At 36.0% G+C, this 16,898-nt stretch overlaps 1 protein-coding gene across 1 annotated transcript in view; it reads right to left on the bottom strand.

Moving 5' to 3' along the window:
* Positions 1–16,898, bottom strand: part of LOC125656582 (neural cell adhesion molecule 1-like) — a 44,291-nt gene extending 27,393 nt beyond the window's left edge. The window contains exons 1-4 of the mRNA XM_056143893.1: positions 16,725–16,898; positions 5,177–5,473; positions 2,761–3,057; positions 355–651 (exon numbers count right to left, since the gene is read on the bottom strand). Coding sequence (XP_055999868.1) covers positions 355–651; positions 2,761–3,057; positions 5,177–5,473; positions 16,725–16,809 — 976 coding nt within the window. The 5' untranslated portion in view covers positions 16,810–16,898. The remainder of the gene's footprint in view (positions 1–354; positions 652–2,760; positions 3,058–5,176; positions 5,474–16,724) is intronic.

Raw genomic sequence — 16,898 nt, 5'->3', positions numbered from 1 at the left:
ACATCAAGATATCAATGTGTCTCACCTCAGTATAGAATAATTGTATTTAACCTGTAAATTTCAAATCGGATTACAGATGCTGTAATTTGAAAGCATACTTTGAGTAAATTATGTGTGTTATAATGGTTAAACGTATGAAGTTAAAAGAAATATTCAACAATCAATCAATGGAAAAGAATTTGCAAATACATTTTAGGACGGGCTCAAGTTATTCTGAATAAGACTTAAAGTCAAAATATTTTACCACCAAATCAACTTCTATTCAAGGTATATAATTTTCACAATACTACAATTAAATCATACTTGAAATGCCTTTCTCTTCATGCAGTTATAAACATTTTACAATTCACTTACAGTACACTGTGATGGTATGTGTCCCTGATGTCGCGTTATACGACAATGACGGTCTGAGACTTGTGGCTCTACACTGACACGTTCTCTGGTTGTACTTCCTGTTTGATGTCAACGTCAGCTCTGACTGGGTCCCTGTATTGGTCACTCCAGTGGTCAGTCTATCATCCCCACATAGCCAGCTCCACGTGATAGGAGGGTTACCCAGCGTAGACAAGGTACATCTTAATGTAATGGACTGACCTTCATCCACTGACGTAGATCCAACAGCTGTCAGTTGTGGGGCAGCAGGGGGTGAGTCTATTTAAACCAACTTGATGACTTTACATATAAACGTAGTATAAAACCTGGGAAACCAATATATATTCTAGTGCAATTATCGATGGTTCAAGAATGCTCTGGCCCTTTCTATCAGCAAAGGCAAAATTTACATTATGTATTCTAAAGTATTTTAAAGCCCGAGATTCTAAGTAAAACTCAACACTTCACATTCTGTACAATGAAAGCAGAATATAAATCAGGAGAATACATGTCAGATGATGATGATAATTCCGCATTCACAGGTTTTCGAGAAATTGCATTCAACACACGCTCGAGACCAGTAATCAATAATTACTAAGTAATATAGTTTGCTAAATGGGATAGATTTTCCACAAACATTGCAGACAAAAATGTATAACCCGCATTAGCACGTTCTGCCTGTTGTATGTATTGTTTTACACCTTCATTACCCATTTAAGAAACCAAAGGAAGACTCCTCCAAGGCACCTGATCCCACCTCTGGTGTGTCCAGGGGTCCGTGTTTGCCCAACTATCTATTTTTATTGTTTGTAGGAGTTATGAGATTGATCACTGTTCGTTATCTTCACATTTCAATTTGTATATCTTTCTGAGTTTTTATTTTAATTTTTATTTAGACATGAATACTTTCAAGTAGATAAATATAGATGCATGTATCATTGACCTTTACGTTATTCTAACAAATAACAAATGAACATCACCTCACCTTGATATATTTAGTAAGAATTTTATAGGGAAATAGTGGGGGATATACTCTAAACAGAGCAAATAACCATTATGTAATGTAGGGAAGCGTTATTTATTAGGCTCAAATACAGCGTGAAAATTAAACTAGAAACCATTTTTCAACAAGCTGCGAATTAGGTCGCGGAGCTCGTGGATTATATAATTATATTCATACGTGGACAGGCGATACTAAAAACCAGATCTAATGAGATTGATACAAAATGTGTCTTCATTGTTTAGTTAATTGATTGTATATTGTGCAACGTCCCTCTCGAGAATCTTTCACTCCTATGGAGACGTCAATATTGACGGTGAAGGGCTGCAAAATTTAGGGCTATACTGGGCGCTTAAGACCGTTGAGCAGGGAGGGATCTTTATCATGCCACACCTGGTTTTGGTGAATGTCGATTTTCTAGTTGCTGATTGGCAAATATATTAAGAATATACCAAGATCAATTTCATTCAAAAATAAACCGTGAATTTCAATACGGGTATCTTATATATTTGGTGCTTGTTTCTTTGTACTTCATCCCTTCAAGAATGTTTCGCTCGTATTGAGATGTCAGCAGCTGTAGGTGAAGTACCTACGCTTAGCGCTCAGGGCCGTAGCAGTCATTTCTAAATGACCCGAAACTCTCAATTCGTTTGGCGAAGGGACAATCACTGCCTATACTTACTTTCTTAGATTTTACGTGGCCATGAGATGAGTGGGTCTTGGAACTCACAACATCCTCATGGTCACGACACGAAAGCTATTCTATTCAGCTACCGCAACTGGTTCTATATTTTTGCCGTTTTAAATGAAGTTGACATGTCAAAACCTATCTAAAAATCTATATATCTCACTGTGGATGTTTCAAAGCTTAATATGTGTTGCAGTTATATTCTTCGTCCATGAACATGAAATTAGATACAAATTACATACATATAGGAGTTATGAGATTGATCACTGTTCGTTATCTTCACTTGGCATTCAACATTACATCAATTAATCAAATAAATTACTATGAATGTCAGATGTTTCATTGTAATTAAATTCTATTACTAAGTTTTGAATTCAAAGTTACAGAATGTTATTTAAACGTTGAACCCCAAATTAAGTTTAAACAGCTGTTGAAAACGATTAAATCCTTTTATTTATATGAATTTTGCATGATTTAAACATACAGAGGAGTAAATGAGATATTCTTACAGAAATGTAAAACTGTAATACTCTTCTACATATCTGAGATCGTGAGATATTCTTACAAGAATGTAAACCTGTAATACTTTTCTAGATATCTGAGATCGTGAGATATTCTTAAACATAGATTCACAATGCTACAAATGAATATAATGTATAATTGCAGTCAATGTAGTCTTAAACTTATACAGTTTACTTACAATACACGGTGATGGTTTGTGTCCCTGATGCCCTGTTATACGACAATGACAGACTTGGACTTGTGGCTCTACACTGACACGTTCTCTGGTTGTACTTTCTGTTTGCTGTCAATGTCAGCTCTGACTGGGTCCCTGTATTGGTCACTCCAGTGGTCAGTGTGTCATATCCACATTGCCAGCTCCACGTGATAGGAGGGTTACCCAGCGTAGACAAGGTACATCTTAATGTAATGGACTGTCCTTCATCCACTGACGTAGATCCAACAGCTGTCAGTTGTGGGGCAACAGGGGGTGAGTCTATTTAAACCAACTTGATGACTTTACATATAAACGTAGTATAAAACCTGGGAAACCAATATATATTCTAGTGCAATTATCGATGGTTCAAGAATGCTCTGGCCCTTTCTATCAGCAAAGGCAAAATTTACATTATGTATTCTAAAGTATTTTAAAGCCCGAGATTCTAAGTAAAACTCAACACTTCACATTCTGTACAATGAAAGCAGAATATAAATCAGGAGAATACATGTCAGATGATGATGATAATTCCGCATTCACAGGTTTTCGAGAAATTGCATTCAACACACGCTCGAGACCAGTAATCAATAATTACTAAGTAATATAGTTTGCTAAATGGGATAGATTTTCCACAAACATTGCAGACAAAAATGTATAACCCGCATTAGCACGTTCTGCCTGTTGTATGTATTGTTTTACACCTTCATTACCCATTTAAGAAACCAAAGGAAGACTCCTCCAAGGCACCTGATCCCACCTCTGGTGTGTCCAGGGGTCCGTGTTTGCCCAACTATCTATTTTTATTGTTTGTAGGAGTTATGAGATTGATCACTGTTCGTTATCTTCACATTTCAATTTGTATATCTTTCTGAGTTTTTATTTTAATTTTTATTTAGACATGAATACTTTCAAGTAGATAAATATAAATGCATGTATCATTGACCTTTACGTTATTCTAACAAATAACAAATGAACATCACCTCACCTTGATATATTTAGTAAGAATTTTATAGGGAAATAGTGGGGGATATACTCTAAACAGAGCAAATAACCATTATGTAATGTAGGGAAGCGTTATTTATTAGGCTCAAATACAGCGTGAAAATTAAACTAGAAACCATTTTTCAACAAGCTGCGAATTAGGTCGCGGAGCTCGTGGATTATATAATTATATTCATACGTGGACAGGCGATACTAAAAACCAGATCTAATGAGATTGAAACAAAATGTGTCTTCATTGTTTAGTTAATTGATTGTATATTGTGCAACGTCCCTCTCGAGAATCTTTCACTCCTATGGAGACGTCAATATTGACGGTGAAGGGCTGCAAAATTTAGGGCTATACTGGGCGCTTAAGACCGTTGAGCAGGGAGGGATCTTTATCATGCCACACCTGGTTTTGGTGAATGTCGATTTTCTAGTTGCTGATTGGCAAATATATTAAGAATATACCAAGATCAATTTCATTCAAAAATAAACCGTGAATTTCAATACGGGTATCTTATATATTTGGTGCTTGTTTCTTTGTACTTCATCCCTTCAAGAATGTTTCGCTCGTATTGAGATGTCAGCAGCTGTAGGTGAAGTACCTACGCTTAGCGCTCAGGGCCGTAGCAGTCATTTCTAAATGACCCGAAACTCTCAATTCGTTTGGCGAAGGGACAATCACTGCCTATACTTACTTTCTTAGGTTTTACGTGGTCATGAGATGAGTGGGTCTTGGAACTCACAACATCCTCATGGTCACGACACGAAAGCTATTCTATTCAGCTACCGCAACTGGTTCTATATTTTTGCCGTTTTAAATGAAGTTGACATGTCAAAACCTATCTAAAAATCTGTATATCTCACTGTGGATGTTTCAAAGCTTAATATGTGTTAATATGTGTTGCAGTTATATTCTTCGTCCATGAACATGAAATTAGATACAAATTACATACATATAGGAGTTATGAGATTGATCACTGTTCGTTATCTTCACTTGGCATTCAACATTATATCAATTAATCAAATAAATTACTATGAATGTCAGATGTTTCATTGTAATTAAATTCTATTACTAAGTTTTGAATTCAAAGTTACAGAATGTTATTTAAACGTTGAACCCCAAATTAAGTTTAAACAGCTGTTGAAAACGATTAAATCCTTTTATTTATATGAATTTTGCATGATTTAAACATGCAGAGGAGTAAATGAGATATTCTTACAGAAATGTAAACCTGTAATACTCTTCTACATATCTGAGATCGTGAGATATTCTTACAAGAATGTAAACCTGTAATACTTTTCTACATATCTGAGATCGTGAGATATTCTTAAACATAAATTCACAATGCTACAAATGAATATAATGTATGATTGCAGTCAATGTAGTCTTAAACTTATACAGTTTACTTACAATACACGGTGATGGTTTGTGTCCCTGATGCCCTGTTATACGACAATGACAGACTTGGACTTGTGGCTCTACACTGACACGTTCTCTGGTTGTACTTTCTGTTTGCTGTCAATGTCAGCTCTGACTGGGTCCCTGTATTGGTCACTCCAGTGGTCAGTGTGTCATATCCACATTGCCAGCTCCACATGATGGGAGGGTTACCCAGCGTAGACAAGGTGCATCTTAATATAATGGACTGTCCTTCATCCACTGACGTAGATCCAACAGTTGTCAGTTGTGGGGCAGCAGGGGGTGAGTCTATTTAATTCAATATAATTAATTTCTGATATTTTTTAAATTTGCATTTCGCTAGAGAAACCTTAGCATGCTATAGTTTGTCATTAAAATCTTAACACTTCCTATTACCACAGCGAACACTTTAAACCTAACTTATTGAGCATCCATGCGTTACGATCTTGGAAGTCTCTTTAAGAGTAGGTATGGATATTCGTAGTTAAAAATGCTGCGCAATCCCATTACGTCAATTCGCTTTTAAGTTTGCATATGCGAAAATTATATTACATGTAGGATGCTGCAAAGCATAAGGGGAGGACGTTCGAACCCTCATTCCCTGTTTAATTGAAAAGGGGGAACTCTGGTAGTGTAATGAATACTGTGTAGTAGTATTTTAAGATTAAATGATTATATTTATATTGTTTAACGCCCCATCTCGATAATTTGTTTTTCATATGAAGACGTCATCATTACCGATGAAAGGCTGAAAATTTAGGCCTATGCTCGGCGCTTACGGCCTTTAAGCAGGGGGAATCTTTATCGTGTCACATCTGCTGTGACTCGGGGTCTCAATTTTTTCGGTCTCATCCGAAGGACCGCCCCATTTAGTCGCCTCTTACAACAAGCAAGGGGTAATCTCGACCTATTCCAACCCGGTTCCCCACGGGACTAACATTTCAAGAAATTTGTCACAACTCTCTATAATTCAATAGCAAGTTGGTGATATATCTACTTATAAATTAATTTTGCCGATAAACTCCGAAACACTTGCTCCAGAGTTACTGCCTGCACCTTTGATATTGTTTCATATAAAAGGTAAAGTCCGTAAGCTATAGTATAATCTTACCTGATTATCAAATATCGCAAAATTGATTTCAAATTTGCATTCCTTTTCGATAAACTACCTTGAAATATCAAATACGAGAGTAAAGTGGTGGATACGCTTTCATGGATCCTAACCAGTTTTTATTTTTTAAATGACAACTTAAGATAATACGATATGAAGTAAATCCGTTGTTAATGGATGCTTGAGTTTGATCTTACAGAAGAAATACGATTTGGCATTTTCTGAATAAATATTCATCTGATGTTTTCAATGTTGTCAATTTTCCCCCGATATTATAGACTTTTTGTAACAATTCATTAATAGTGACTGATATAAATGCTTGGGTAAGCAATGACGATTTCAAATTCAACATCATCCCTGAATTCTTCACGACAAAATTTTATTGTTTGTATAGAAAGTAAATGTGCATATTGAGTAATCAAGTGATTAGCAAGTGGTTCACTCAATTAACACAATTTTAGGTAATTTGAAAAACAGAATCTAACCATTGCGTTAGCTGAGCACTTGATTAGGACTGCATTAAATCTAATCACTGTGTTATATATAATTAAGTGCATATTGACCTCCCATACATTTTTCACCAGACCGACAGTCTCTACATCAGCTGTATATCAGGTGATCAAGAAAAAACCGTACCGTGTATGTATATATCGTTCCATTGGCACGATATACAGATATCAATGCAAGTTGAATTTAATATAACTTCAAAGCATATTAATTCCTTAATTTGAAAAGTGATGGGACAAAGTTTATCGTGACTTGTACCATGTCTAATTTTTGCATTGAATATACAAGATGCAGCGATTTTTGCATATACAGTTGAATCTAGCCTGAAAAACATGTTTTCTGTTTAAGCCACAACTTGTTCTCCTAACTTTCCTTTTGCACTGAAGTTCACATGTCACATAAATCAAACATCTTTCGCTCAAAAACCTCACGGTGTCGTGCCGATGATGAAATTTTTATGTATGGAAACCCTGTTTATGCAAATAAGTCCAATGTGAAAGTCACTATACGTGCAGATTGGGGGCGATATCAAGATTTCAATATAATATTACATTAGCAAGTACGTTATATAAAGACTAAATTGAAAGTATTTCAATATCAAAGAGAATTAATATACCCCATTTGACAGAAACATTTACACAATTGCGGTTTATCGTTTGTAAGCGGTGGTAAATAACGAAAAAATATTTTGACATTTCCAACCGCAAAAGGTCTGTAGATATGTACGTCATGACCTTCTTCACGACGTATTTTTCATTGTGACGTCATGTAATGTGCCAATTCGGTAAAGTACATTTTTTGCAGCACTGGTATTTATGGGGAAAACCTTAACACAGCCGCGAAAGTAATGACTTAACAACGATGATGATTGGATGAAAAATTTGTTTGATTTCTGTGTCCAAAAACAATCGTCCGGAATTCATCTGCACTAAGCACGCGGGACTACTTTTCTCTGGAATGCGGCTTCCCCATTAACGGCCGTTCTAATTTTAGCGCTATTCATAGAACGGGAATTTCCACACATGCATTGTAAACGAAATGTGTCCGCTTGATGCTACCAAAAATAATCACAACCAAAGATGTGAATAAAATACAAATTCATTCAAAGAAACAACATACATAGGCCTAGTGATGACGTGGCAGAATAGTCAACTTTATGACGTAGGGCACTGACTGGTAGAAGTAGACATATTACGGCATGTATCGTCTGGTTTAGGAGTTCGATAACATGACGGGGACTTTTGATACTAATAAAATTGAACTGCGTTATATGGGGCTCAGTCAACGAGGGCAATTTAGATGAAGAGGTGTTGAGTTTTTTACTTGATATTGAAATGGAGCCGAATCGCATTCCACCGTTCCTACGATACAACCAGTGTTCAACGTCTCGAATGCAATGCAGCATACATCCAGTCACCACTTTTTCTCTTCCTTTATATTTAATTCAGCTTTTAATCACTGCACCTTCAATTTGGCGTATAATCCATTTTTTTCATTTAAATAACTTTAAATACCCATAAACTAACTAAATAACCCATATTAGACATACCTTTGCGGGTTTATTTTTATACTATGTGCTACAGGGCACATATGCCCCCAAATGCAAAAGCCAAATTTTAACACAGGGATGTATGATCTCATATTTTATTAATTTATGCACCAAAGCACATTATATTAAGCTATAATATGTAAAAACCAATGCATATTCATTTACTGAGAGAATTTGTAAAGATATTCAATTGAAAACATACATAATTGCTGTTTAATCTGCTCACATCCCTCAGAAAAAAAATCACAGAATATCGCAATTTTGAAAAATTCTCAAAATCTAAATTGTTTACATGCCAGTTTTTCTTTTAAAATATTTAGAATTATATCTAAGGTTAACAAAAGATATATTTTACCATAGTTGACGAGAGATATTTTGCAAAATGTTCTCTTAAATACGTAAACCCCCATTTTTAAAATTTTAGTTTTACAATTATGTTTTTTTCACACTTTGAAAATAGTAAAATGTAACAGCAAATACAGCACCCCCACCCCTTCCTTTTTCTCACAATTTTTGTGTGTGTGTTATTCTTTTTTTTCCTTTTTCTTTGCTATAAATCATATCATACATAAAATACATACATGCTATCTCATACTTATAGAAAAAATAAATGTAGTGTAACATACATGTAGATTCTAGCAACTACAACTCATGTAGAAATAATTTTGTTTCTTGAAAGTACTTTTGAATAAAAGTTCAAATATTCAACAACTTTGCTGATGATTTCCTGAGACTTTGTAATTCTGGGTTTCTTTGAACCAAACACAAAATCACTAAAACAGTTTGAATTCCCCTGTGGGGGTCACGCCTATGGATGATTTTTAACTTGTTCAGGCTTAGATTGCTAGCTATGAGCCTTTTAGAGATCGGTGTAGATATTACATTGCTTTGTACCATTGGAGCTAGTGAGGACTTGACACTATAATAATTTATGGTAAATATATCTGAAGATTCACATTTGAATGTTAAATTTGACTCGTACAGTTCTCGTAAACTACAAACATACAAAGAAGTTATAACCGGAACTTTCTAGTCGGTGTTTAAAATTTAAAACCGGATACGTAAAAGCACGGCCTTTCCTTAATTCTGCATAGTAACTCTACAGTGTACCTCACCCAAACGCACAACCAGTTTTGTTGTTTTCACTGTTACGTATAGGTATTCCTACGTACCATTTCAAAACGTTAATTCAAGCTTTTTGATGAGAGAAACTACTTCTTTTTCTATTTCAAAAATATAATTAAATGATAAGATATAAAACTTATAATTCTTTGATACATGTCGAAATGCGCATCTGGTGCATCAAAATTGGTACCGTATAAGTTTTACATGTTTTCAGTCCAATTTGTCGTTTGATACATGCATCAAATAAAGAATTATAAGTTTCGTTCTTTTTAAATGAAACTGCATCATTCATAAAGTGCAACTCCAGTGAATACGTTTGTCGCCAATGTTAAAATACATAAGTTATCGCCTTTTAAAACTTGACACAATGCTGCTAACAAATAGACTTTTTAGGGGTAAAAAAGTTCAAAATCAATCCATTGTAATCGTACTCAAATAACAACTACACAACTATCTTAACTTATGAGTGTTTCTATGATTATCATATGAACAAATCACAGAATTGGATAGTTTGATTTCCTTCAATACGTACGCTACCTAGGATATATTTTGATAAGCGAATAGCTGCTAACAACATCTGTTGAGCCAATATTTGATTCCGGTTGTATATTGAATTACTATAAAAATGAAAAAGAACGGTAAAGAGTAGTTATTTTCAATTGTTAAGCCGTTCTTGGCACACTGATTTTGACTGCGGATAACTCCGTTTACCTGATCAGGATATGGGGCTCATGGCGGGTGTGACCGGTCAACAGGGGATGATTACTCCTCCTAGGCACCTGATCCCACCTCTGGTGTGTCCAGGGGTCCATGTTTGCCCAACTATCTATTTTGTATTGCTTATAGGAGTTCTGAGATTGATCACTGTTCGTTATCTTCACCTTGCTTTCAAACGTTCAGTGGAAAATTGTTGTTATCTTACATACGTTACCAATACTTAGTTACAAGAATTACAAAATTGTGGCTATAACTCTATAAACAAATGCAGTTTCGTATTGTATCACGTGGTTTAAATTGAAATACTGACAGCCATTTGCAAAGAAAAGTTTATCTGCCACGAGAATTTGATTTGTAAGAGGTTGTATGCTGCATAGTTATACTTGTCTGACTTTGCTGTTACAATCCATTTCAGACAGGTTGTTTTTTTTTTTACCAATATGATGAAGTGAAAAACGTCAAGACTTCAACCCGTGCATTCAGAATTTTTCCTTCTGCTTTCTTTCGGTATCTGTCCATTTGGGTCATGATCAATAACCACTACTGTCATGTCCTCCCATCGGTGGTTATTGACATTGAAATGTGTCGCTATTGGCAAATTGTTTTTATTTCTAATAGAGGACCAGTGGTTGTTGACCCGTCTGCGAAGGTCTGTTGTTTCTCCTATATACTGCTTCTGGCAGATGAGATAGATGCAGCTGTTGGTTTTGCAGGAAAAGTTTCCCAATATTTTATAACTGCGACCCATGACAGGACTGCTAAAACCCTCAGTGTCTGAACTATATTTGCATAATTGACATCTGAGGTCTGAGCATGTTTTGAAATCTCCATTGGGTAAAGGGTTACTATCATGTCCTTCAGGTTTCTGGGGCGTCTGAACGATGTCATCGGTCGTTCCTTAAAAACACCAGTCATTCGTTTATTGGCATGCAGAATAGGCAGGTGTTTTTTCCCCAGAATACCGTTGATGTTCTTGAGGGCGGGATGATACGTAGTGACCAATGGAATCCTGTCATTCTGAGGTTTTTCTTTATACTGGAGGAGGGACTGTCGGTCCTGCAGTGCCATCTCATCAATCGTGGACTGTACCTTGCAAGGATCATAATCCTCTCTTAGTGAGATGAGTTTTGAGGATTGTTCCTTGTTCTTGGAAAATAGTAGGAGTAGAGCAGATGCGGAGGATTCGCGTAGCTAAACTCTTAGGCACACCTTTGAAAGTGTGGGGTGGATGACAACTAGATGGCATAAGGTACAAATGAGAGTCAGTGGGTTTAGTGTGGAGATTAAACTCAATTTCTCCGTTTCTAAATGTGGCTGTGGTATCCAAAAAGTGTTATTGGAGGTGGGAATTTCCACAGTAAACTTGATGGAATTATGGAAAGAGTTTGCCATCTCGATAAAATCGTCCATACTTTTACGACCGTCAACCCACTTCATCTCAATGTCATCTATAAAACGTAGCCAACTAAGGGGTTTAACTGGTGAGTAATTTAGAAGTTTACGTTCCAGTCTCCCCATAAAGATGTTGGCATACGATGGTGCCATTTTTGTTCCCATAGCTGTGCCACTTATTTGCAGCTAGTGTTCACCATTGAACATGAAGTCATGTGGAATGCTAGTGTAAAGTAAAGTAACATCCATGGTCACAAGGAGGGAATGGTCTGGCAGGCCCGATGAAGGTGTTTTATTAAGGTAATCAGTGGTGTCCGTTTAAAATCTATAAAACAGCAGTAGAACTTCTTTTTCTTAGAAAGATATTTATCAATTACAGTTTGCAAGGCAAACATGGCATCAACAGTTCCCAAAGAAGGTATAAAACCGAATTGTGCGTCAGAGATGACATCATTATGTTCCACCCAAGCCATAAGTCTTTTATTCAAAATTGAAGTAAATAGTTTAGTTAAACAGCTCACCAAGCTAATTCCCCTGTAATTCGTTGGGTCAGTAGTACTTCCCTTTTTGTATATAGGAACAATAAGCGATGTGCATATGTTAGGAAAATATTCAGTGGAAAATATTGCATTAAATATGGTATGTAAAAACGGTAACAGAATGTCTCTAAACACAATAAAATACTCATAATACAATCCTTTCCGTGACTTTTACCCGTCTTTAAACTTTTAATAGTATCCTCAATTTCTTCTAAACTAATTTCTACTTCTAATTATTCAAAGATAACATCATCTTCTCTATTTAATGTGTCTTCATGAATGAGGCTTACATCAGAGGCTAAAAATTTAAAATGCTCATGTAAATCATCTACTGAAACATTTACTTTGCTTTCTTTTTTGCGAATTTGGAGAAAAACATTTTTGGATTTGCCTTCCTAATACTTTCTAGCATATTGCACTCTTTATACAAATATTTTCTTTTACATCTCTGTTCATGAATTTTATATTTTCGTTTGCTTGAAGTTAAAAAACAGGGATTATCAAAAGATTTGTCTTTGTTAAAATCAAACAGCGCTTTACGATAAATAGCATAAAGGCGCTTCCACCACTTTTTTGTTTCTTACATTTATCATTTTTGTGAAAATTATTACCTTGTGAAAATCAGACATCAAAGTAGCTAAGTTTTCAACAAAAGACTATACACAATTTTCTAAATGATTTCCCCGTTTTACATCAATACCATTAAAACAATCTTGAAGTAAATTTCTATTCTAAAAATAATTTACTATTTTCAGTGATTTCCTCATTCCAACGGCATTGAGAATGATCATTTGTATATACAGTTATGTCTTTTCTATCCTCAGACGCATTCACAGTTAGTTTCATTTCAATATGTAATGGTGCGTGATCAGAGTAAGTATTGAAACTACCCACAATAAATTTGTGACAATACTGATATATGTCAACTGTAGCTAAAACATAATCAATAACACTGCAACCATTGACATCGCAATATGTAAAGTCATTGGCCATTTTTCCAATATGCCTACCATTCAAAAATTCTCAAAGCTGTTTCACTGCACAACTAAATCAACTTTAACCCATAAGTATTTACTGATTTGTCAGGACAAATACGATTAACTAACATATCGTCCTCTTGGTAATCACAAAACAGTGATAAGTATTCAGAAAGCCTATTATTATTTCGTAACTATGTAGTTAATTATGTCCAATTTCGAATGATTTGATGGGAACTATCTTTATAAATCATGATGTATCCCTTAAGAAGCTAGATTTAGACGAACCATTGTTTTATTTAAGAAAAACATGAAAGGTTTTAATGAAAGGTGAAAATAACGAACAGTGATGAATCTCATAACTCCTATAAGCAACACTGAATAGATAGTTGGGCAAACACGGGCCCCTGGACACACCAGAGGTGGGATCATGTGCCTAGGAGGAGTAAACATCCCCTGTCGACCGGTCACACCCATCGTGAGCCCTATGTCCTGATAAGGTAAACGGATGTATCCGTAGTCAGAATCAGTGTTCCAAGATGGGCTTAACAATCGGTATGAAACATGTCAGACAGCATTTGACCCAATGATAGGTTGTATTGACGAACTAGATTGTTATAACGACCCCAGAATTTGTGAAATGCTGAGTTCAATCGAGACTGTTGAAACAAACCCCTGTACCATCAACTTGTTTGTCAGTAGCTTGACTCAATTTAACAAGAGGCCCATGGCCCACATCGCTCACCTGAGTCACCTTGGCCCATATCTGAAGACTTTCCATATATATTTGCATGTAAAACCTTGGTCCCTATTACGGCCCAAACTACCCTTTGCAAACTTGAATCTACACTATGTCAGAAAGCTTTCATGTAAATGTCAACTTCTTTGGCCCAATGGTTCTTTTAAAGCTTTTTTCTATATTTGTATGTAAAACTTTCACCCCCCCCCACTTGTGGCCCCATCCTACCCCCCGGGGACCATGATTTGAACAAACTTGAATCTTCACTATGTCAGAGAGTTTTCTTGTAAATATCAGCTTTTCTGACTCAGTGGTTATTGAGAAAAAGATTTTAACTATATATTTGTATGTAAAACTTTGATCCTCCTTGTGGCCCCATCCTACCCCCGGAGCCCATGATTTGAACAAACTTGAATCTGCACTATGTCAGAAAGTTTTCATGTAAAAATCAGCTTTTCTGGCTCAGTGGTTCTTGAGAAGAAAATTTTCCCCATATATTTGTATGTAAAATTTTGATCCCCTATTGTGGCCCCATCCAACCCCCGGAGCCCATGATTTGAACAAACTTGAATCTGCATTATGTCAGGAAGCTTTCATGTAAATCTCAGCTTTTCTGGCTTAGTGGTTCTTGAGAAGAAGATTTTTAAAGTTTTTCCCTATATATTTGTGTGTAAAACGTTGATCCCCCCCTTGGGGGCCCATCTTATCCCCGGGGGCCATGATTTGAACAAACTTGAATCTGCATTATGTCAGGAAGCTTTCATGTAAATCTCAGGTTTTCTGGCTTAGTGGTTCTTGAGAAGATTTTTAAAGATATTTCCTATATATTTGTATGTAAAACTTTGATCCCCTATTGTGGCCCTATCCGACCCCCGGGGGCCATGATTTGAACAAACTTGAATCTGCATTATGTCAGGAAGCTTTCATGTAAATCTCAGGTTTTCTGGCTTAGTGGTTCTTGAGAAGAAGATTTTTAAAGTTTTTCCCTATATATTTGTGTGTAAAACTTTGGTCCCCCCCTTGGGGCCCCATCTTATCCCCGGGGGCCATGATTTGAACAAACTTGAATCTGCACTATGTCAGAAAGTTTTCATGTAAAAATCAGCTTTTCTGGCTTAGTGGTTCTTGAGAAGAAGATTTTGAAAGATTTTTCCTATATATTTGTATGTAAAACTTTGATCCCCTATTGTGGCCCCATCCCACCCCAGGGGCCCATGATTTGAACAAACCTGAATCTACATTATGTCAGGAAGCTTTCATGTAAATCTCAGCTTTTCTGGCTTAGTGGTTCTTGAGAAGAAGATTTTTAAAGTTTTTCCCTATATATTTGTATGTAAAACTTTGATCCCCCCTTGTGGCCCCATCCTACCACCGGGGGCCATGATTTGAACAAACTTGAATCTGCAATATGTCAAGAAGCTTTCAGGCAAATTTCAGCTCTTCTGGCCCAGTGGTTCTTGAGAAGAAGATTTTTAAATGACCCCACCCTATTTTTGTGATTATCTCCCCTTTGAAAGGGACATGGCCTTTCATTTGAACAAACTTGAAAGCCCTTCACCCAAGGATGCTTTTGGCCAAGTTAGGTTGAAATTGGCCCAGTGGTTCTGGAGAAGAAGTCGAAAATGTGAAAGGTTTACAGACAGACGGACAGACAGACAGACGGACGCCGGACAAAATGTGATCAGAATAGCTCACTTGAACCTTCGGTTCAGGTGAGCTAAAAACTGACTATACGCAGAACAAGCTCTTGCGTATCGAATCAGTTGAGAGAGATAAACACCATATGCAGGTGATAATGGAATATTGCTACATAAATATGGGAAGTTGACGATGGGGAAGCTGAAATCATCCCGTTTGTTGTCATACAGTTGAGTCGTTAGTTTTCCGTTAATGTGTACTTTCAATAAAATATCTAAGTATGAAGCAGAAGTGGACGACTCTGTGGTGTATTTTATTTCGAGCTCACAGGGATATATCGAATCGACATATGAATGAAAGTTATTGTTAATAGACAAAACGTCGTCGATATATCTAAATGTCGAATTGAAGACCACAGCAAGAGATTTCTTCTTCTCGCGTATAAGTTTTTAAATAAATTCTGCTTCATGTTAATAGAAAAATTAAAACCATATCGTAAACAAAAATAAGTTTATGTATGTTTTCACAACCATGTAACTTACAAATACATATCAGTGTCCCGGGTTCATGTTAAACACATAATGTCCGGCTTTTGAAAGAAGGCTTTTGAAAACAATTTCCCGCTATGCAGAAATATCATTGAAGCGTAGAAAAACAGTCACGTATATATCATGTACATAAAACTAGGAAGGCTACGACCTATGTTTCACCATGAATATTTCTAAGTCTTTTAATGGTGTTGTTAATTTTTCATATTTTGTTCCGTAATATGTTGGCCTTCACGGATTTCATCAGAGTATATAATTTACGGATGTTTATTTTTCAGCGTTTAGCATATGCAAATTGACTCCCTTTAGTGAGAAAGGGTGTTTATAAACCATTAATGTGTGACTTTGTGATTGCATTGTGATGTACATTTATTAATTGAAAACATGAATTTATATCCCATTTTCCTTTAAGATAGGTTTCAAATTAAATATTGATTATGAGTACTCTCAGTCCTTTGATGATTTTCCTTACTGGCTGCTGGTTAGTGGCATCTGCCTGGTACACATTCATTCATTCATACACATTATCTGACTGAGTATACATATATGAAAGTGTAAATGCATATATGCATCATGACATTCTAGTCATATGTATTATCAACACACATGCATGTATCGTCTCCAGAATATCATATAAAAGCCATTCAGAAAAACATTAGTCAACTATTAATTAAGATGTGCCATTGATATTACTTACATGTACCAACGCAGTGAGGTAGGATGAGGCAAATTAATGAAAGGGTGCCGTATCCAAATAACGGAGACGAAACTCCAGCACACATTTTGGCAGGTTTTCTTCCTAGTTCTTGTCTGAAGTGTTTGTAAACATGAGTTGCATGTTTTAAAATGTTATCTTTCAAGAGGTAAATAG

The sequence above is a fragment of the Ostrea edulis genome, chromosome 7 (assembly GCF_947568905.1).
Source record: "Ostrea edulis chromosome 7, xbOstEdul1.1, whole genome shotgun sequence".
NCBI lineage: Eukaryota > Metazoa > Mollusca > Bivalvia > Ostreida > Ostreidae > Ostrea > Ostrea edulis.
The sequence above is the reverse complement of the archived record's forward strand: the minus strand, read 5'-3'. Positions and strand labels throughout refer to the sequence as shown.